The 20502-nt window shown below is 46.5% G+C and overlaps 2 protein-coding genes across 36 annotated transcripts in view; one reads left to right on the forward strand and one right to left on the reverse strand.

The window, feature by feature from the left end:
- RIF1 (replication timing regulatory factor 1) overlaps positions 1 to 4065 on the forward strand; it is a 30239-nt gene extending 26174 nt beyond the window's left edge. The window contains exons 30-35 of one of the 2 annotated variants that reach the window (XM_032749508.3): positions 271 to 402; positions 703 to 780; positions 874 to 989; positions 1281 to 1434; positions 1708 to 1816; positions 2462 to 4065. In XM_032749508.3, the coding sequence (XP_032605399.3) occupies positions 271 to 402; positions 703 to 780; positions 874 to 989; positions 1281 to 1434; positions 1708 to 1816; positions 2462 to 2694 (822 nt within the window). In that variant the 3' untranslated portion in view covers positions 2695 to 4065. The remainder of the gene's footprint in view (positions 1 to 270; positions 403 to 702; positions 781 to 873; positions 990 to 1280; positions 1435 to 1707; positions 1817 to 2461) is intronic. The other variant, XM_032749509.3, reaches the window with a different exon arrangement.
- A 637-nt stretch (positions 4066 to 4702) lies between these two features.
- Positions 4703 to 20502, reverse strand: part of NEB (nebulin) — a 101575-nt gene continuing 85775 nt past the window's right edge. For 13 of the 34 annotated variants that reach the window (XM_072931763.1, XM_041717483.2, XM_072931768.1 and 10 more), the window contains 19 exons: positions 19527 to 19619; positions 18960 to 19052; positions 17947 to 18039; positions 17389 to 17481; positions 16371 to 16463; positions 15374 to 15466; positions 14297 to 14389; positions 12999 to 13091; positions 12399 to 12491; positions 11895 to 11987; positions 11101 to 11193; positions 10633 to 10725; positions 10266 to 10358; positions 9854 to 9961; positions 9457 to 9640; positions 8851 to 8943; positions 7986 to 8138; positions 6904 to 7013; positions 4703 to 5391 (listed from right to left, as the gene is read on the reverse strand). In XM_072931763.1, coding sequence (XP_072787864.1) covers positions 5218 to 5391; positions 6904 to 7013; positions 7986 to 8138; positions 8851 to 8943; positions 9457 to 9640; positions 9854 to 9961; positions 10266 to 10358; positions 10633 to 10725; positions 11101 to 11193; positions 11895 to 11987; positions 12399 to 12491; positions 12999 to 13091; positions 14297 to 14389; positions 15374 to 15466; positions 16371 to 16463; positions 17389 to 17481; positions 17947 to 18039; positions 18960 to 19052; positions 19527 to 19619 — 2031 coding nt within the window. In that variant the 3' untranslated portion in view covers positions 4703 to 5217. The remainder of the gene's footprint in view (positions 5392 to 6903; positions 7014 to 7985; positions 8139 to 8850; positions 8944 to 9456; positions 9641 to 9853; positions 9962 to 10265; positions 10359 to 10632; positions 10726 to 11100; positions 11194 to 11894; positions 11988 to 12398; positions 12492 to 12998; positions 13092 to 14296; positions 14390 to 15373; positions 15467 to 16370; positions 16464 to 17388; positions 17482 to 17946; positions 18040 to 18959; positions 19053 to 19526; positions 19620 to 20502) is intronic. The other 21 variants (XM_072931769.1, XM_072931757.1, XM_072931770.1 and 18 more) reach the window with 15 other exon arrangements.

Genomic DNA, 20502 nt, shown 5'->3' on the forward strand with positions numbered 1-20502 from the left:
GGAACGGGCCAGCACTGACAGATTTGTGTTGTGAGGGGTTTTATTGTGAAACAGAGCACCCTGCATCACTGCAAAACCAGGAGCAGCGTGCTCAGGGTTGTAAATGGAGATTCCTTAGGGAATCCTCAGAGTCTGTCTTTGGCTGAAGCATTCCCTGGGTCGTTCAAAAACTTCAGTGATTCCAAACTGATTTTTGTTGTCTTCTCTGTGATTTCACCAAGCTGTGCTGGGTTGAGTTGCCACTCTAAAACCTCCTTCTCTCCTCCTCAGATCCGCCGAGTGTCTTTTGCAAATCCCATTTTTCAGGAGGGCCTGGCAGACGACATCGACAGGAGGAGTCCTGTCATCAGATCCCATTCCTCACCCTCCTCCAGGAGCCTTAAAATCCTCTCTAACATGCAGGTGAGGGTAAACCCCGTTACAATGTTCTGTGTGTCCCAAGTAGCTGTGTACTGATCATAAATAGCACGGCTTTGGTGCATGTTTGTAGTCACTTACACACAGTTGTAAGGGCTGAGGATCTGAAGTGTAAGAAACAAAACTGCTTTAGCCCGATTCATTCTGTTACTCTGAACTCCAGGGGACTCTGAGGTTTCAGGGGCTAAAATCTCACTATTAACTGAATTCCTACTGTTAACTGAAATCCTACCATTGACTAAATTCTAGCACCCTGAGATATTTTTTTCCTCTTTTTCTATCCAGCACATTACCACTCCAACCAAAGGATTTCTGTCCCCAGGATCTCGTACCCTTAAATTTAAGAGCTCAAAGAAGTGTTTAGTAAGAAGTGCTTTGGTTCATGTTTCTCTTCTATTTTTTTCCCTGTATTCAGTGTGTGGCAGTTAATTTAATACTTTGCCTGTGTTATCCCAGATCACAGAAATGGCCAAGGAATCTCTGCCGTGCCTTTCGGAGTTCGTGTACCCTGCCTTGGCTGGCTGCAAAGCCCCTGTGGATGTAATTTTACCTCAGATCACATCCAACATCTGGTCAGTGGCTTCTTGCTTCTGAAGGTGACATTCCAGTAGAAACTGAGCTCTTATGAACCTACCAAACCACTGTTTTAGTCAGAATTCTTAAAAGGGATTGGGATTGGTTGGGTGAGGAGGAGACTTAACTATTTTGGCATTCTTCAAGTACTTTTTTGATGCTTGAAAATCTCCCCAGGGATGGGGAGTTTGTGCAGGGCCAGGAGGTGGATTGGTGGTCCTGTGGGTCCTTCCAGCTCGGGATATTCCCTGTCTGTGTACCAATGACCCATTTTCCCTCCCCTGCTGCAGTGCCAGGGGCCTGGGGCAGCTCATCCGAGCCAAGAACATCAAAACCGTGGGAGACCTGAGCACTCTGACACCTCTGGAGATCAAAACCCTCCCCATCCGCTCCCCCAAAGTCTCCAATGTCAAAAGAGCTCTGAAAGGATACCATGAGCAACAGGTAAAGTTGAATTTTGGCACCCAGGAAGCATATGCTGATCTCAGTTACTGCAGCAGGAATTATGTATTTTTTTCCTTCATTAAAAACAGCACTTTAAAACCTAATCCCTGCCTGCCTCAGTACCATGAATTCAAGATACAGATGACTTGGTTAAGCTATTATTATTAACAGGAAAGGTGATTGGATTTATTATAAGCCCAAAATACATCTCACAATGTAATTTTTTTTTTTTTTTCAATCTGAAAATGTTTTCTCTCCCCAAAAAACACTCAGGTAAAATCTCGAGTGTTGGAGGAAAGCACAGTGCTTGAAGAGGCTGAGAAGCCTGGAAATGACGTGGAGGAGAAATCTCTGAGTGGAGATGAGGAAAAACTTGCAGCAGGTACCTGCTGGTGGCTTTTTGCTTTAGATTTAGAGGGCTCTGCTGTCTTGTCTTCTTTCTCTCCTGGTGGGAGCACCTCATCCTTTTTTGGTTTTATTTTGGGTTTAGTTTTCTTCTTCAATCATGAAAAACTCACCCTGAGGAAGGGCAGGGTGAAGTGCCTTTGCTGGGAATGTTTCCCATGGAATAAATACATGGCAGGCTGCTCAAATAAGTGATTTTGTACAAAATGGTAGCAAGTACATTTCTGTCTATCAGGAATTTTCATGGAGGTGCACAGAGAAAGAAATGTGTTTGCTGTCACTATAGGACACGTGAAAGCACGATGTGAGCCACTGCTATTGCAAAAGTGGAAAAAAAGGAGTTTATTTTCTGACTCCAGCATTTATACTTTTCCAAAGGTGACAGTGGATTGGAGGGTGAATGTGCCACCTCTCCAGTGACATTGGACAAATTACTGGTGCATTAAATTTCTCTGCCTCTATGGAGGAATGTAAAATATAGGTTGTTTACAGAAAGTTGTGTGAGAATATAAATTCAGAAGCCTTTAGAAAATCTTAGGAGTCAGGACAACAGCTTGCCACACAAAACCAGCTGGAATTGTGCTTGGATTTCCCTGCACTTCTCTCCTTTCCCTCCTTGCAGATCTGGAGGCTGGCAGCAGCAGCAGCAGCAGCAGCAGCAGCAGCGAGCAGCCCCCTGTGGATCTGCTGGGGCAGATCCAGGCCCTGGCAGCCCAGCTGAGCTCGGAGGAGCTGCAGGGCTACTCTGGCAGGCAGCTGTGCGAGATGCAGGAGCAGCTGCTGGCCATGGCCTCGTGTGTCCTGAGGAGCCTGCAGGCCCGCTGGCCCTGCCCGCCCCAGCAGGGCCCCGAGTAGCTCATCCTCATCCTCAGCAGGAGGAGCTCGGTGTGACATCCCCCTGCTTTCCTCTCTGCTCACTTACTCCTTCAGTCTGCACTTGGGGCTGTATTTTATTAACATCTTCATGAATTTGTTCTCTTTTTTTTTTTTTGGGCCTTTTTATTTTTCCCTCTTTTTTTCCCTTTCTTCCCCCTCTTTCTGTCTGTCTTCCCCCTCTTTCTTTCTTTCTTCCCCTCTTTCTGTCTTTCTTCCCCCTCTTTCTGTCTTTCTTCCCCCTCTTTCTTTCTCTCTTCCCCCTCTTTCTTTCTTTCTTCCTTCCCCTTCTCTTTCTCTCTTCCCCCTCTTTCTTTCTCTCTTCCCCCTCTTTCTTTCTCTCTTCCCCCTCTTTCTTTCTTCCCCTTCTCTTTCTTTCTTCCCCCTCTTTCTTCCCCTCTTTCTTTCTTCCCCCTCTTTTTCTTTCTTCCCCCTTTCTTTCTTTCTTCCACTTCTTTCGTCCCCCTCTTTCTTTCTTTCGTCCCCCTCTTTCTTTCTCTCTTCCCCCTCTTTCTTTCTTTCGTCCCCCTCTTTCTTTCTTTCGTCCCCCTCTTTCTTTCTTTCTTCCCACTCTTTCTTTCTTTCTTCCCCTCTCGTTTTCCCCCCCTCTTTAATTTTTTTTTCCTTGTTTTTTGCCTGTATTTTTTGTTGGTTCCTCCTCCCCAAATCCACGGGACTGTTTCCTCCCTGACAGAGGTGTTTCTATGGGATTGCTATGCATCTTTCTTTCAGGCACTGAAAGAAAACCTGACAAAGCTGTGCAATAGCAAAGACTGTGACAAACCAAACCAACAGAGTAGTTAAATTATTTTTCTCAAATCCAAAGTGTTCTTACTGCTGCAGACTCCTGCTGTGGGCTGAGAGCTGCCAGCTCTGCCCCTTTGGAGCAGCACGTGTGAGGTGAACTGGGTTAATTCCTTCCAGCAGGAGCCTGGGATTTGTACTGGATCTATTTTTCCATGTATTTTTGTACGACTCAAGCTCAGAGGAAGTGTGCTTGTACGGGAGAGAGACTCTGCAGAGCCCCCCAGGCTTTGCCCCATGGCCTTTGCTGGCAGCAGTTCTTGTGGGAAGACTTTTTTTCCGTGAGGAAATGATGGATTGGACAAGAGCTCTTTGTATATTGTGTACAGACTCACAGCAGATGTTGGGTAATAATTTATGGAGTTTTAATTGCATGGACTGCATTGCTGCTTCCTGGAGACCTTCATCCAGAATTCCAGGTTTTCCCTTTGGAATTCTGATCTGTATATATTGTACTGTAGCTGTCCAGATGGATGTTTATTGAAAGGAACTGCTGCAGGTGGTTTTTGAACTTTTACATGGGCAAATAAAAAGAGCAAATAGTTCCCAGTCTTGGTCGTGGCTTCTGGGATTTTTCTCTCTTCAGCTTCCCTTCAAATTGGGATTCCCAAGGCTGGGAGGGACCTGGGAATGTCACCAGTGCTGGTGTAAGGTAGGAGCACAGGGACAGGTGGGATCTCTGCAAAACTCTCAGGTTTTTTGCCCTGTTTGTGTCTCGTGGAGAAAAGGGACGGGACAAACAGCCTGGAGCTGCAAGAGGAAGCTCTGAGGGTTTTGTTGCTTTCCTGAGAAGTTGTTTTGGTTCCAGACCTGCCTCCTTAGGAGGGTTCAGCTTTCCATCCCATGCCCTGGGCAGGTCAGGATGTTCCTGACACATGGAAAGGGTTTTGAGCCCAACTCCCAGTGCTGGACCCTGCCCTGGGGAAGGACATTTCCCTTCCAGGCTGCCTCTGCTGGGAATTCCCTCTGGACTCTGAATTCCTGTGGGGTGATGCTACAACCCCTGCTTTTACTTGGATTTAATCTATGGGAGACACAAGATCCAGGCACTTTTATTCCCTTCTTTCCTGTGGAGTGGCTACTACCAAGTGCTGCAGTGGATGAAGCAAAAAGTGATGTTCAAGTGTGGAATAACTCCAGATCCAGGTCCTTCCCTTCCCTTTTCCAGCACCACAGCATCCATCCATACTGCAGAAACCTCAGCTTTATTCATCACTAATTTACAAGAAATCACAGCTTTTGCCCCCAGAACAGTTGCAGGAGAAACATTCATGAGAGCTCAGCAAGCAGGAGGAGAGGGGTGGTTGCTTTCCCCTCCCCAGATAAATTGGGTTGAAATACAAAGCTTAAATGGAAAAGGAAGTGAAGAGATTGAAACATTTTAGAACAGCCCAGAAAAATTCTCTCCTTGTGGGAGAACATATAATGTGTGTGTTAGTCTTCAGCAATGGAATTTTGGAGATGTTGTGTAGTGTCTTAGATCGTGATGAAACGTTTGAAATTCCAGACATTTGGAAGTGTTTGACAGCAGGAGAAAGGCAGGATGTGCTTAGAGGTACTTTTGGAAATATTCCAGGTGTGTTTTGCTCTGCAGTTATTTCTGTTGTGCTGAGGGGACTGGGAGGGCCTGGGGGAGGTGTCCCATCCCCGGGGGGACACGTCCCACCCCAGGGAGCTGTCCCAGCCCGGGGCAGGCTGGGCTCACACGGCCTCCACGTAGTTGGCGGGCAGCATGCCGGTCTTGCCGGTTCTCTGCACGGTGCCGTACATCCAGCCCTCGTCGATGGCCTGCACGTTGACAATGGTGTCCCCATCCTTGAAGGACACCTCGTCCGCGTCCGCCGCCGTGTAGTCGTACATGGCCCGGAACGTCTTCTGCAGGGACACAAGGGACACAAGGGACATGGTCACACCCTGACATGGACTGGAATGTCTTCTGCAGGGACACAGGACAGAAGGGACGTGGCCAAAGCCTTACAGGGGACAGAAGGGACATGGTCACACCCTGACAGAGCTCAGAACCTCTTCTGAAGGGACACAAGGGACATGGTCACACCCTTGCAGAGCTCAGAACCTCTTCTGAACGGACACAAGGGACATGGTCACACCCTGACAGAGCTCAGAACCTCTTCTGAATGGACACAAGGGACATGGTCAGGCCCTGACAGAGCTCAGAACCTCTTCTGAATGGACACAGGGGACATGGTCACACCCTGACATGGCCTGGAATGTCTTCTGCAGGGACACAGGACAGAAGGGACGTGGCCAAAGCCTTACAGGGGACAGAAGGGACATGGTCACGCTCCTGACATGGCCCAGACCCTCTTCAGAAGGGACACAAAGGGACAGAAGGGCCATGGTCACACCTTGACATGGGACACAAGGGATGTGGTCAAACCCTGCTATGGCCCAGAATGTCTTCTGCAGGGACAGAAGGGACATGGTCAGAGCCTTGCAGGGGACAGAATGTCTGCAGGGACACAGGGACATGGTCAAACGCCAGCAGCCATAGAGGACAGAAAGGGACATGGTCAAAGCCTGGCATGGCCCTGAATGTCTTCTGCAGGAACACCAAGGGACACAGTCAAACCCCAGGGTTGGGGTTGGTGTCACGGCAGGGTCTGGCTGCTCCTTCAAATCTGCTCTGGGTTCTTCTGCCTCCCTGAGCCCCGTGGGTGCCCAAGTGCCAAACCCTGGGGTGTGCTGGTGACACCGAGCCTGAGCAGTGTCCTCACCCCTGCTGGCCTTGGGCACCACCAGCTCCAAGTGTCACCACCTCCCAGCAGTTTTTGGAGGCCATTCCCACTGTCCTTTACTCTCTGAATGAGCACTTCCTCCCACTGCTCAGTTTTCAGGGGCTGATAGGAAGAAGAGCTCATTCCGAGTGTCCAGGAGCTCATTCCGAGTTTCCAGGTGCCCATTCCGAGTTTCCAGGTGCTCATTCCGAGTTTCCAGGTGCTCATTCCGAGTTTCCAGGTGCCCATTCCGAGTTTCCAGGTGCTCATTCCGAGTTTCCAGGAGCTCATTCCGAGTTTCCAGGTACTCATTCCGAGTTTCCAGGTGCCCATTCCGAGTTTCCAGGAGCTCATTCCGAGTTTCCAGGAGCTCATTCCGAGTTTCCAGGTGCCCATTCTGAGTTTCCAGGTGCCCATTCCGAGTTTCCAGGTGCCCATTCCGAGTTTCCAGGTGCCCATTCCGAGTTTCCAGGCACAGGGGAGGCTCTATCCCACTTAAGTCCCTGTCACACCTGGTTTCATACAGAGCTTCTGCCCCATGGACTGCAATGTCACCAACTCAGTCTTGGATTAACACTATTAATTAGTGTTAATTAATCATTAATTAGTGGCTGTGACCCCTCTAGGTCCCCAAATCCCCCAGGTTACTCACCCCAGCAGTGGAGGGGTGGGAAGGCACCGAGGACACCGTGGTTTGCTGCGTGGCCACCGAGGACGAGCGCTGCTGTGGCAGCTCAATGGTCTTGACCTGCTTGTAGCCCACTGCAGAGAGAGTTATTATGGGATTATTATGGGGTTAATGTTATTATGGGATGGAGAAAGATAATTGGGGTTATTTATTATGGGGTTGTGATGGAGCTGATTGGGATAAAGATCATTGTGTGGGGTTATTATGGGATTGTGATGGAGCTGATTGGGATAAAGATCATTGTGTGGGGTTATTATGGGATTGTGATGGAGCTGATTGGGATAAAGATCATTGTGTGGGATTATTATGGGGTTGTGATGGAGCTGGTTGGCATAAAAATCATTGTGTGGGGTTATTATGGGATTGCAATGGAGCTGATTGGGATAAAGATCATTGCGTGGGGTTATTATGGGATTGTGATGGAGCTGATTGGGATAAAGATCATTGTGTGGGGTTATTATGGGATTGTGATGGAGCTGGTTGGGATAAAGATCATTGTGTGGGGTTATTATAGGAGTGTGGTGGAGCTGATTGGGATAAAGATAATTGTGTGGGGTTATTATGGGATTGCGATGGGGCTGGTTTGGATTAAAGATCATTCTGTGGCAGTGATGGGACTGGTCAGGATAAAGATCATTGTGTGGGGTTATTATGGGATTGTGATGGAGCTGATTGGGATAGAGATCATTGTGTGGGGTTATTATGGGGTTGTGATGGAGCTGGTTGGGATAAAGATCATTGTGTGGGATTCTTATGGGATTGTGATGGAGCTGATTGTGATAAAGATCATTGGGGTTATTATGGGATTGTGGTGGAGCTGGTTGTGATAAAGATCATTGTGTGGGGTTATTATGGGATTGCAATGGAGCTGGTTGGGATAAAGTTCAGGGATGGGCCACAGGGGTGGGTTAAGGTCAGTTCCAAATGCACATTTACAGCTGTTGCTTGTGCACACCCCAACGTTCTGGAGCTGCGCGGTTTCCTGGCTGTGGGGACAGCTGCACGGGCAGCTGGGCAGCCTGTCTGTCCCCAGGGTGTGGCTGTACCTGTGGCCGTGGTGGTGAAGAAGCCCCCGTTGCTGTAGTAGGACAGGCGCTGGTCGGTGCCGTCCGAGGGCTCGGATTTCTCGTCGGGTGCACCACTGATGCTCAGGGCGCTGGCGGAGCGCGAGTGCTCCCGGCTGCGGCGCTGCGCCTGGACTGGGGGGACAGCGGGGACAGTCACCACCCTGGGGCTCAGAGCCACCAGCCCTGGGGCTCTCAGAGCCACCAGCCTTGTGGTTCAGAGCCACCAACCCCGGAGCTCTCAGTGTCACCAACCCCGGGGCTCTCAGAGCCACCAACCCCGGGGCTCTCAGAGTCACCAACCCCACAGCTGAGGCCTCGTAGAACCCAGCCCTGCTAAGCTCCTCTTTTCCACAATCCCAGTGCAGTTTTATAGTTCCATTGTGGGATTTCCCAGTGCCTTTTTTAAGTATTCCATGCTGAAGTTCTGCTCTTCAGTATTCACAGTGTTTTGTCCTTTCCCCAGCCTCTTTCCCCTTAGTCCTTGTTGCTCACGGAATTTTTATTCTAATTATCCTGTGATTTTCTTCCTGACCATCCCCACAATTTTCTACCATCCAGGTATTTTCCTCTCGGACAGGAGTTAAAAAAATGGTCACTGAGAACAGCCTGTTCAGTAATTCCAAAAGGAAGCACAGGCTGTATCATGGCAGCTGTGGATCATATAAACAATCCTCCTCCTGTAGGATCATTTTATGATAGGAAAATTAATAATGAATTTTTTGAAGATAAGTTACACTGGTGAGGAGCAGCTACAGCCAATTTCTCCTCAGCTCTGTCTAGCACCCAGACCCCGTTCTTGCAGGAGTTCAAATCCCATTTTTCCCTTGGAGCCCGTGGGACACACCTGAGATCATGTGCAGGCTCCGGGACTGGATGTTGTCCTCGGCGGGGTCGTAGTCGAAGACGGAGCCGGGGTTGGTTCTCCACACCCGGAGGCCTGCAGGAAAAAGGGAATTTCCTGAGAGGCTGAGCAGCACAGGCTGGCAGGACAGGAGCTGTGCCCTCCCCAGCCCTGGGAGTGCCCAAGGCCATGTTGGATGGGGCTTGGAGCAGCCTGGGATAGTGGGACTCACGGCAGGGTGGGACTGGATGAACTTTAAAGTCCCTCCACCCCAAAGCAGTCTGGAATTCTTTGGAAAATCACCTTTTTTTTTTTTAATAAATCAGTGCTTCTCAATCCTATAGCACAAATTTGGCTTTTTAACAATCAACCTACAGCAAAGTATTTCTCCAATAGATAGAGATGGGAGTTCAAAATAGAAGAACCATAAATGCAGCATGACATTATCAATGTGGGGACAGCAGGTCACAGGTCATTTACAGCTGTTGGCAGAGAATATTTCCAAAAAAGACTTGGATAAGAACATCTCCAGGTGATGATGAATTGGAATTGATGTGGCTGAGCTTAAATCAAACCCCTCCTGTAGCAGATGTGCCCAGGTCTCCTGACCTGTGAGGTTCTCCTGGTCCTGGTCCACACGTTTCCGCTCCATCTCCACCACCCTCCTCTGGATGCCGCGGTAGCTGATGTCACTGAAGTCCTGCATGTTCTTCTTCACGCGCTCCGTGATGGGGTCGGTCACCACGGGCGTGAAGCTCCCTTTGCTCTTCTCAAAGTCCTCGTGGTACTTCACCTGCAATTCCAAAGGATTTGGATTCCTGCTTCCCCCCAGGGGCGTTTCCAGCACCTGAACTTTGGCTTTCCCAATCCTAATCCCAGACTCGCTTTAGCATTAAAGCCCTGGCTACCCAAACCTGGTAGGACACGTTGTCCTTGCTGCCAGGCAGGGTTGTTTTCATGCTGAACTCCCTTCCCAGGGGAAGGACACCTCTGGAAGTGCTCTTACAGTGGAGATGTGCTTCTGGGTCTCCCGCACGCGCCGCATCTCCGGGGTGTCCAGGACGTAGGCGGCTTTTCCTTGGACTTGCTTGCGGAAACTGTCAGAGTAAAGAACCTGCCAGGGGAGGAGGAGCACAGAGTTACCTCTGGAGAACCAGGCTGCCAAAGAAGGGCCAGTCCCAGATTTTCATACAATTTTTCATAAGTGACTCTTACTGAAGAACCGTAATTTTATACGTCATGGAGTATTATGGCAGTAATTTGAAATTTAACTGTTTAAAAAACCCCGAGAGAACCCAATTCATCACAGAAATACCTGACTGCACCAGAAAGTTTTAAAGAATTCCATATCCTTCCAAACCTCTCCTGTCTGAGTGAGGATTTCAGGGGTGAAATGTTCTTTTCCTGCATTCACCCACCGAGCTGATGTTCTCCTGGTTGCGTTTGGCTCTCTCCATCTCCGGGGTCAGCGGGGTCGGAGTTCCCTTGGCCATGTGCTCCTTGTACAGCACCTGCAGGGCACAAACACAGCTCGGGCTGGAAGAATTCCAGCTTTTCCTGGCACTGGGGTTAACGTTCAAGCAAACTCAGCCCTGCAGAGTGGAAAAGATCTCGGGGAAGAAAGCAGCTGAAACGTTATTGGCAAAAGGTAAGAAAAAAAAATTTAAAAAATCAAAGGGAAAATAGGCAAAAATAAGGAAGACTGGGAAAGTAAGGCTGAATTAGGGGGGGTTTGGCTGAGGATGGTTATTTTTGACACAAGGTGCTTGGCTGTGCTTTCAGTACCGAGCTGATTTGTTCTTGGTTCCGCTTGACTCTCTCCATCTCCGGAGTGATCGGGCTGGGAGTGGCCTTCCCTAAACCTTCCCTGTATGCAACCTACAGACCACAAAGGAACTCAGTCACAGGGCAGAACTCACAACTGGGCTGTTACTGGGTTTACACTCAACACCAGCCGTTAGAAAAGGGGGGAAAAAAAAATAAAGGAAAAATTGTATTATCGTATTAACAAGTTAAACGACAAAAAAATCCTTTTAAAATTAGGAAAGGGGGAAAAAAATCAGAAAAAAATCATGTTAACAAGTTAAAAGACAAAAAGATCCTTTAGAATCACAGTACTTAAGAGGTGACTTTTGAGAGAAAAAAATTAGAGGGTTAAATAAAACCAGGCAGAGTGAGGTTACTCAGAAGGACTCTGTGCCATCCTCTGGTGTTAGGCACTGCGGTTTGGGCAGGGTTTTCCCGGGGGAATACCGAGCTAATCTGCTCCTGGGTGCGTTTGACTCGCTCCATCTCGGGGGTGACGGGCGTGGGGGTCGCCTGCCCCACGTTCTCTTTGTACAACACCTGCGGGGGACACAACAGCGAGCCGGGCTCTTACACAGCCCCCAGCACCACAAATTATCGCTTTGGTACCGCATTTCAAACCTCAAACCTTCAGTGCTGCCAGGAGGGGAGGGGAAAACGGGGATTTGGGAAACTGGGATCTGTCCAGGTGGCTCCAGAGGCTCAGGAAGTGCCTCTGGCTCTAAAAAGCTGTTTAGGAAATGTTTATCTGCTTTTTAAAAATCTGTATTTGGAGCAATTCCTGATCTTTTTAGGAGGGAGGCGGAAGTTTTGTTGCTACACTGCCCCAGTAATGATGGGTGTTTTTCCCTGAAGTCAAATCCACCTGAAAATCCAATGAAAGGTGAAACACTGAACACAGAGAGAAGCTTGAATATCCCTGGAAAACCTGGGCTAGTAAGGGAATGAAATGAGCTCTGTATCCCTTCCAACCCAAACATTCCCTGATCCCCACCAAGGGATCTGAACTCTTGAGATGGTCTTGGATAGAACCCACAAATTCACAAACCAAGTTGTAAAAAAGGCTAAAATTCTGGCTCACACTGTTAACACAGAAGTGATCTGGGTTTAGAATGAGCAATTAATGTGCAGAAGAAAAGAAGTACATCTCTTTTTAAATTAAAACCAGCTCTGAGTGGGAGTTAGGCTGTTACTTGATTAGGTTGAAGCACAAAGGAAACCAGAAATTTCTGGGAAGGTACCGAGCTAATGATCTCTTGATTGCGTTTGACTCTCTCCATCTCGGGGGTGATGGGGGTCGGGGTCACCTTCCCCACATTTTCCTTGTACAAAACCTACAGGATACAAGGGAGTACCCAAATGTCATTGAAAAGGAAAAGAAAAACAACAGCAAGAAAAAACCCAAAAAGAACAGACAAAGAGCTTTGGAGCCGTCACACCGAGTTAGGGCTGGGGCACAGGAGGAGGAGTTGGCACTTTGCCATTAATCTGGGATGCAGGAACTGGCTGGAATCATCGGCAGTAAAGCACAGGGGGAGTAATAAAGTGTTAAAAAAAAAAAAAATCAATCAGGACAACACCATCCACCCCAAAAAGGAATTTTTTTTTCCCTAGTAAAACCCTGCCTGGGGCAGCGTTAAGGAGCAGCCGGTGCATTTCAGGGGTTAATAAGCACAGGTTGCTGAGGCTCCAGCCGGGTTAAACACTCCACTCTGCTTTTTAGGAACTTTTCCTGCTGCAAGTACCGAGCTAATGATCTCTTGGTTGCGTTTGACCCTCTCCATCTCGGGAGTGACGGGGGTGGGGGTGGCTTTCCCTATGTTTTCCTTGTACAACACCTGTGGGGCGAGAGAGAGGAGCCAGAGAAAGGCACAGTCAGAACAGATTTTCCTTCGCCCTTGGATTTGGTCCCACAGCTGGCTTTAAAGCAGGTCCTGGGCACGGTTTTAGTAGAGGAGGAGTTTGGCAGCCTGGTTTGGGATGCTGCTGCTGCTAAATGGGGTAAGTACTGCACCAAAGAGCACAAAATCCCCCTGGAGGGGCCGAGCGCGGCAAGAAAACCCAATTAACTGCTTTAAAAGAAATGGCAGCACTGCAGAGAAAAGGAGAGGAGTTTGAGCGAGTTTAGGATTAGAATAAGACATTAAAATCACTCTTAAAACCAAGATCAACTGACCCGAGTTAACATTTCAACCTGAGAAAGCCACGGGTGAGCAGTCAGCCCTGCTCTGCGTTATTTTGGGACAAATCCTTCTCCAAACGGTTAAAAAGAGCTTGGAAAGAGTTAAAAGGTTTCAAATCTGGGTTTAAAGAGTTAAAGGGGAGTTCTGCTCTTGGCAAAGTACCGAGCTGCAGATCTCCTGGTTGCGTTTGACCCTCTCCATCTCGGGGGTGACAGGAGTGGGGGTCCCTGTCCCCACGCTCTCTTTGTACAACACCTGCACAAGAAGAAACCATCCAAACCCATCAGCGTTCATTAAATCCACATTTTCCTGCGGAATGGGAGCTTTTGAACCCCCACTGAGAAGTCACACCCTCCCTCATCTATGGTTAAAACAATGCACCAAGAATTTCAGATATTAAAAAAAACCACATATAAAGGGAAGATGGAACAGGGAAAAAAACGGTTAAAAACGTTAAGAATAAAGTAAATATTTGTAAATAACTCCAAACAATGTAAATATTTGTAAATAATTCCATCAGTGAAGAAGTGGGAGGTCAGTAACACAGTGAGGAAGATAGGATTGATTATGGGGATGTGTTTGTGGGGATGTGATTGTGGTGTTTGGATGCGTCTGTGTGATGTGTTTGTGGTGTTTGTGTGGATGTTTATGAGGATGTGTTTGTGGTGTTTGTAGTGTTTGTGGGGATGTGTTTGTAGGGATGTGTTTATGAGGATGTGTTTGAGGTGTTTGGGAGGATGTGTTTATGAGGATTGCTTATGAGGATGTGTTTGTGGGGCTGTGTTTTTGGGGCTGTGTTTGTGGCATTTGTGGGGATGTGTTTGTGGTGTTTGTGGGGTTTGTGAGGATGTGTTTGTGGGGATGTGAGGATTATTTACGAGGATTGTGAGGATGTGCTTGTGGTGTTTGCAGTGTTTGTAAGGATGTGTTTATGGTGTTTGTGAGGATTGTTTATGAGGATGTGTTTGTGGTGTTTGTGGGGATGTGTTTGTGGTTTTTGTGGATGTGTTTGTGGTGTTTATGAGGATGTGTTTGTGGTGTGTGTGAGGATGTGTTTATGGTGTTTGTGAGGATGTGTTTGTGGGGTTTGTGAGGATGTGTTTGTGGTGTTTGTGAGGATGTGTGTGTGGGGATGTTTATAAGGATGCATTTGTGGTGTTTGTGAGGATGCGTTTATGGTGTGTGTGTGGATGTGTTTGTGGTGTTTGTGAGGATGTGTTTGTGGTGTTTGTGAGGATGTGTTTGTGAGGATCTGTTTATGAGGATTGTTTATGAGGATGAGTTTATGAGGATGAGTTTGTGGGGATCTGTTTAGACGATTGTTTACGAGGATTGTTTGTGAGGATTGTTTACGAGGATGCGTTTCTGAGTTGATTACGCGGAAGGAGGAGAGGAACTGTGGATTTTTAAGGAAGATTAGGGAGTGCAGTTCCAGGCCAAGCTCCTGGTCCCCACGGTACCGAGCTGAGGTGCTCCTGGTTGCGCCTGGCCCGCTCCAGCTCGGGGGTGACCGGGATGGGGGTGCCCGTGCCCAGCTCCTCCCGGTACAGAACCTGCGGAGAACAGCGGGGTCAGGGCAGCGGGACAGGAGATGGGGATGGAGGGGAGAAAAGATGGAATTCTGCTCCCAACACCAGCGCTGAACACGCCTGGACACAAAAACGGGCAGTAAAAACTGTGAAAGCACCAAAAAAAAAATCACAAATCAAGCGGTTCTGGTTCCTCCCCCAGCCCAGCGCATCCCACCCAGGCACGGTTTAGTTCTCAAGGGAAAATTGGGAAAATCGGGAAAATTCACTCCACAGGACCAAACTGAAGTGGGTATTAAATAAGGAAAACAGGGTGGGTTTTTAAGAGTTAAAAAAATATAAATTGTTGGGGCTAAATAAGGGGGTGGGGTTAAAAACAGAATTGTGGGGATTAAATTAGGAAAACAGGGTGGGTTTTCAAGAGCTAAAAAACAGAATTGTGGGGATTAAATCAGGAAAACAGGATGGGTTTTTAAGAGCTAAAAAACAGAATTGTGGGGATTAAATTAGGAAAACAAGGTGGGTTTTAAGAGCTAAAAAAAAAAAGAATTTTGGGGACTAAATAAGGAAAGAGGGTGGGGTTTTATGAGTTAAAAAAAAACCAACATGGTTGGGGCTAAATAAAGGAAAGAGGGTGGGTTTTAAGAGTTAAAAAAAATAAGATTCTTGAGACCAAGTAAGGACAACAGGGTGGGATTTTAAGAGGTACAAGAAGGATTTTTGGGACTAATTAAGGAAAACAGGTTGGGTTTTTAAGAGTTAAAAAAAAAAGCAATCACACTCCAAAAGGTGGGATTCAATTACTAAAATGATGTAATTAAAAGTTGAGGGAATAAAAACAATGTAAGTAATAATTATGAAGGAAAAAAAATTCTGAGACGGACCAGGATATTATATTTTGGGTAAGTCAATTAAAAGGAAACAAGAATATTGTTTTGTTGGTTAAAAAGTATTTTAAAGTGGATTAAAGGGGATTTTTTTTTTTTTGCTTTTGGAGTTCAAAAATACCGAGCTAAAGTTTTCTTGATTGCGTTTGACCCTCTCAATCTCGGGGGTGACAGGGGTGGGGGTTCCTGTCCCCAGCTCCTCCTTGTACAACACCTGTGGGGCAACGGGCAAAAACAAAATCAAAGCAGCACCAAAAGCACCCAGAGCATCAGAGAGGGGCTCCTGACACGTCCTGGGGCAAAAATCCCCAGGGATAAAAACTCATTTATAACTCTGATATGACCGAGGCTGAAGGAGGGTGGATTTCGGTGGGATACTGGGGAAAAAGGATGTGTTTATATAAAAATAATAGTCTATATTATATATTATAAATAATTATATATAATACATAGAATACATATTAATTAATATAGAATTTTAGATTTTATATATGTTTTTATATATTATGTAGAACATACACATAATTTCTAGTGCTCTCCTGATTTTAGTGGCACTTCCCTCACCTCTCCACACATTCCAACAGCCCCAGAACAATTCCAGTGCATCCCTGCCACATTTGCTAAAGGAAAAGGCACCAAATCCAAAGGAAAAACACCAAATCCAAAGGGAAAGGTACCAAAGTCAAAGGGAAAAGCACCAAATCCAAAGGAAAAGGCACCAAATCCAAGGCAGGAGGGATCCAGGCACCAATCCCAGCTGATTTCCCATCCCACACCCATCACAGCAGGCTCAGGGATCACAGCCACAGATTTGGGTCAGGCAGGGAACAGTTTGGATTTCATCAGTGGGAAAACCAGGGGAAATCAAAAATAACCAAGGAGTGAAGTGATTAATAAAAGGAAAAGCAGATCATAAAAAAATGGCAGGAAAAAGATGGGAAGAAGGAATCCAAACTCATTAGTGATGGATCTAATCAAAATAAATCAGGGATTACAGAGGAAAAAAGGCTGAACACAAGGAATGGGATGTTCTTGTGTCAATCAATTATTCTGGGGTTAAGATTGTTTTAAAATCGATTAAAGGGATTTTTTTTTTTGCTTTTGGAGTTCAAAAATACCGAGCTAAAGTTTTCTTGATTGCGTTTGACCCTCTCAATCTCGGGGGTGACAGGGGTGGGGGTTCCTGTCCCCAGCTCCTCCTTGTACAACACCTGTGGGGCAACGGGCAAAAAACAAAATCAAAGCAGCACCAAAAGCACCCAGAGCATCAGAGAGGGGCTCCTGACACGTCCTGGGGTAAAAATCCCCAGGGATAAAAACTCATTTATAACTCTGATATGACTGAGGCTGAAGGAGGGTGGATTTCAGTGGGATACTGGGGGAAAAGGATGTATTTATATAAAAATAATAGTCTATATTATATATTATAAATATTTATATATAATACTTAGAATAAATATTAATTAATATATAATTTTAGATTTTATATATGTTTTTATATACATAAAAACATACACATAATTTCTAGTGCTCTCCTGATTTTAGTGGCACTTCCCTCACCTTTCCACATATTCCAACAGCCCCAGAACACTTCCAGTGCATCCCTGCCACATTTGCTAAAGGAAAAGGCACCAAATCCAAAGGAAAAGGCACCAAATCCAAAGGGAAAGGCACCAAAGCCAAAGGGAAAAGCACCAAATCCAAAGGAAAAGGCACCAAATCCAAAGGAAAAGGCACCAAATCCAAGGCAGGAGGGATCCAGGCACCAATCCCAGTGATTTCCCATCCCACACCCATCACAGCAGGCTCAGGGATCACAGCCACAGATTTGGGTCAGGCAGGGAATAGTTTGGATTTCATCCATGGGAAAACCAGCAGAAATCAAAAATAACCAAGGAGAGAAGTGATTAATAAAAGGAAAAGCAGATCATTAAAAAAATGGCAGGAAAAAGATGGGAAGAAGGAATCCAAACTCATTAGTGATGGATCTAATCAAAATAAATCAGGGATTACAGAGGAAAAAAGGCTGAGCATAAGGAGTGGGATGTTCTTGTGTCAATCAATTATTCTGGGGTTAAGATTATTTTAAAATCGATTAAAGGGTATTTTTTTTTTGCTTTTGGAGTTCAAAAATACCGAGCTAAAGTTTTCTTGATTGCGTTTGACCCTCTCAATCTCGGGGGTGACAGGGGTGGGAGTTCCTGTCCCCAGCTCCTCCTTGTACAACACCTGTGGGGCAACAGGGCAGTCAAAAAGAGGTAAAAACAAGGAAAAAAAATCTGCATTTGATGGAGGGAATTATTGGAATTTACTGCCCACTAAATATACTAGAAAGCAGGAAAAATTAGGGAGCATAAATCAGGTATTAATTGTGATAAATTCAGCTGGGATTACAAATTCAAGTGCTTGGATAGGCTCCAGCAGAGGAACAAAGTATTACTGGAAGGGAATTCAGCAAATTATTTTAAAAATAGGTTTAAAAATGCAAAATTGCTTAAACTTCAGGAAAAAAAATTAATGCACGTGAAACATCCAGAAAAATATTTTTTAAAACACATACATAAAATATGTTGCTAAAAACATAAAAGCAGAAAATGGATTTTTTTTAATGAGTTAATTTGAGGGGATTTAAAGTTTTCAGGTGTTAAATAGCTACAGAAAACTGAGTTTTTTCCCATAATGATAAAAAGATACCGAGCTAAAATTCTCCTGGTTGCGTTTGACCCTCTCCATCTCAGGAGTGACAGGAACTGGGGTGCCAACCCCCAGCCCCTCCTTGTACAACACCTGTGGGCAGCAGGAGTGTGGAAAAAAATAATAAATAAAATAAAGAAAATATAAAATAAAATTGAAGGAAAGGGGAGGACAGGGAAGAGAGAGAGAGAGAAGAGAAATAATATTGTGAAACTGGAAAGTGTGGGGAAAAAAAAAGGAGTTTTGCACTGGTCAAAGCTCAGCAAAAAACCCTCAAGGAAAATAAGCAGGTGATGATGCTGTCACCTCAGCCAGGGCCAGAGCTTCTGGAATATGGAAATTCCCTGGCAAAGGCTTTTCCCTACTCCAGCTCCAGCTGTTCTGCCAGGATTGCAGCCAGGCTGAGGTGCCTGTCCCTGTCACCTCTGCCAGCACTGAATTCCAGGTGGGGTTTGGGCAGAGTGGCCCCAAAAAGGTCACAAATTCAACCAGAACTGCAGAACAAAGGGGTGGCATGGCGCTTCTCCCAGTGGATGGGTCAGGAGGGGGAATTCCAGACAGGAATTCGCTCCTGCAGCACAGAGCAGGGACAGGGACAGGGACAGAAACAGGGACAGACCTCTCACTGCTTCCAACCCAAATCATTCCCTATCCCATGACTCGGGAAGGGCTGAGAGTCCCTTTCCCACTGGCAGGAGGTGCTGGAAGGAACAGTGACACCAGTGGGAATGTGACACCAGTGGGAACGTGACACCAGTGGGAACGTGACACCATTCCCACAAGGAATATTTCCTGGGAAGCAAAGAAAGGCCCTGCTCCAGGGCTTGAATTCCTGAGGTTCAAATCGTCCATCTGGACCAACGGCACGCGTTCAATGGAGGGGGAAATGGAAACATGAGGATCCTGCCAGGCCTTCAGGGGGTTGGTAAGGAAACTGCTCCCAGCACACCCAAGGATGGGACGTGGAGGAGTTACAGGGTTTGGGTTTGGAAGGGGTGGAGATCCCTCAGTACCGAGCTGATGTGCTCCTGGTTCCGTCGGACCCGCTCCATCTCCGGCGTCACCGGCGTGGCAGTGCCAGCCCCTAAACCCTCCTTGTACAACACCTGTGAGGGACAACAGCAGTGCCACAAAAACCCCACTCAGCACAGGCCAGAGCCACCGGATCCCACTGTTACGGGGTTGTGTTTAGAGTTAGGATCGCTTGGGATTCATCACACGCTCGTTCCAGAGGCAGGGATTAAGGAAGGGGCTGTGGGGGATTATTCTGTGAATGGGTCACTGCAGAGAGGAGATAAAAGCTCAGGGGAAAACAAACGTGAGGAGAAACACCACAACTCCACAGGGATGTTCTGCTGCCCAGCTTAGCTCGGAAAATGCCAGGATTATTTTCAGGCAGGTTTGTTCTTAGAAGAAAAGCGTGTGAAGGTGTAAACCCCCCGAAAGCACAAACAGTGGAAGATCAATGAGTTAAAACCCAGCCAGGGCACTAAACCCCTGAGGAAGAACAAGGTTAGGGTGTTAGGAGCACAGGATTATAACAACAGCCCGTTGTTATAAGTCCTGCAGGGTGGAAATACCGAGCTAATCTGCTCCTGGTTGCGTTTGACCCGCTCCATTTCTGGGGTGACGGGCGTGGGGGTGCCCGTGCCCAGCTCCTCCTTGTACAACACCTGTGGGACACAAGCAGGGTCAGAGCACCCCGGGGACACCCCTGAGCTGGCACTGGCACTGGCACTGCAAACTGGGACTGTACACTAAGGAAAACACCATTCACACCCCTCAGGATCTTTATCAGCAGCTCAGAGGAATTTCCCTTCACTTCGTCATTTAAAGGACACAGATTCAAATATTCTGCTGGCCCCACCCTGAGAGGGATATTTTACTTTTCATTTTAGTTTAGGAAATGTGATAGAATTACTTTTCAGGCAGTCAGCAGGTCTTTATGGGATTAATAAACATCTTAACCTTTTCTGGAATTGTTCAGTGTACAAAGAATTCATTGTGGGCTTTATTGATTTTCAATTCTGTTTGTTTGCACCACTATTTTACTTTAATTCTCTAGGAAACAAAAACAACTGTGTGCCACCAGTCAGTTATGAGGTTTAATTCAACCTGTAGTTATTTGATTTTTAAAATTGTATTTTTCATGAAAGGAGATGTTTTTGGAATAATCCCAACCTGACCAGTGTATTGTCACATTTTGACTCACAGCTCTTCTTGCAAGTAGAGAAATCCTTGTACCAAAACAAAACTTGTACCAAAACAAACTAACAAAAAAATTTCACTGCTTGGCATCATTGAAACAAATAAATCAATTACAGCAAGGGAAAACAACCTATAGAAAATGTTAGAAAAAATGAAGAATCATTTGGAAAAACAACTCAGTTGTCCATAAGTGAGCCGTGCAATTGATACTTGACTGGATATGGGAAGGTTTTGTTTTCCCTTATAATTGTCATACAAAAAGGCTCCAATTGGGTTTTTCCCTCTAAGTCCTGCCTCCCTGATCCCTTTTTTCCCCAAACTTCAACACATAACCTGGGGCATTTTTGT

Source organism: Taeniopygia guttata, chromosome 7 (genome assembly GCF_048771995.1).
Source record: "Taeniopygia guttata chromosome 7, bTaeGut7.mat, whole genome shotgun sequence".
In the NCBI taxonomy this organism is placed as follows: Eukaryota; Metazoa; Chordata; class Aves; order Passeriformes; family Estrildidae; genus Taeniopygia; species Taeniopygia guttata.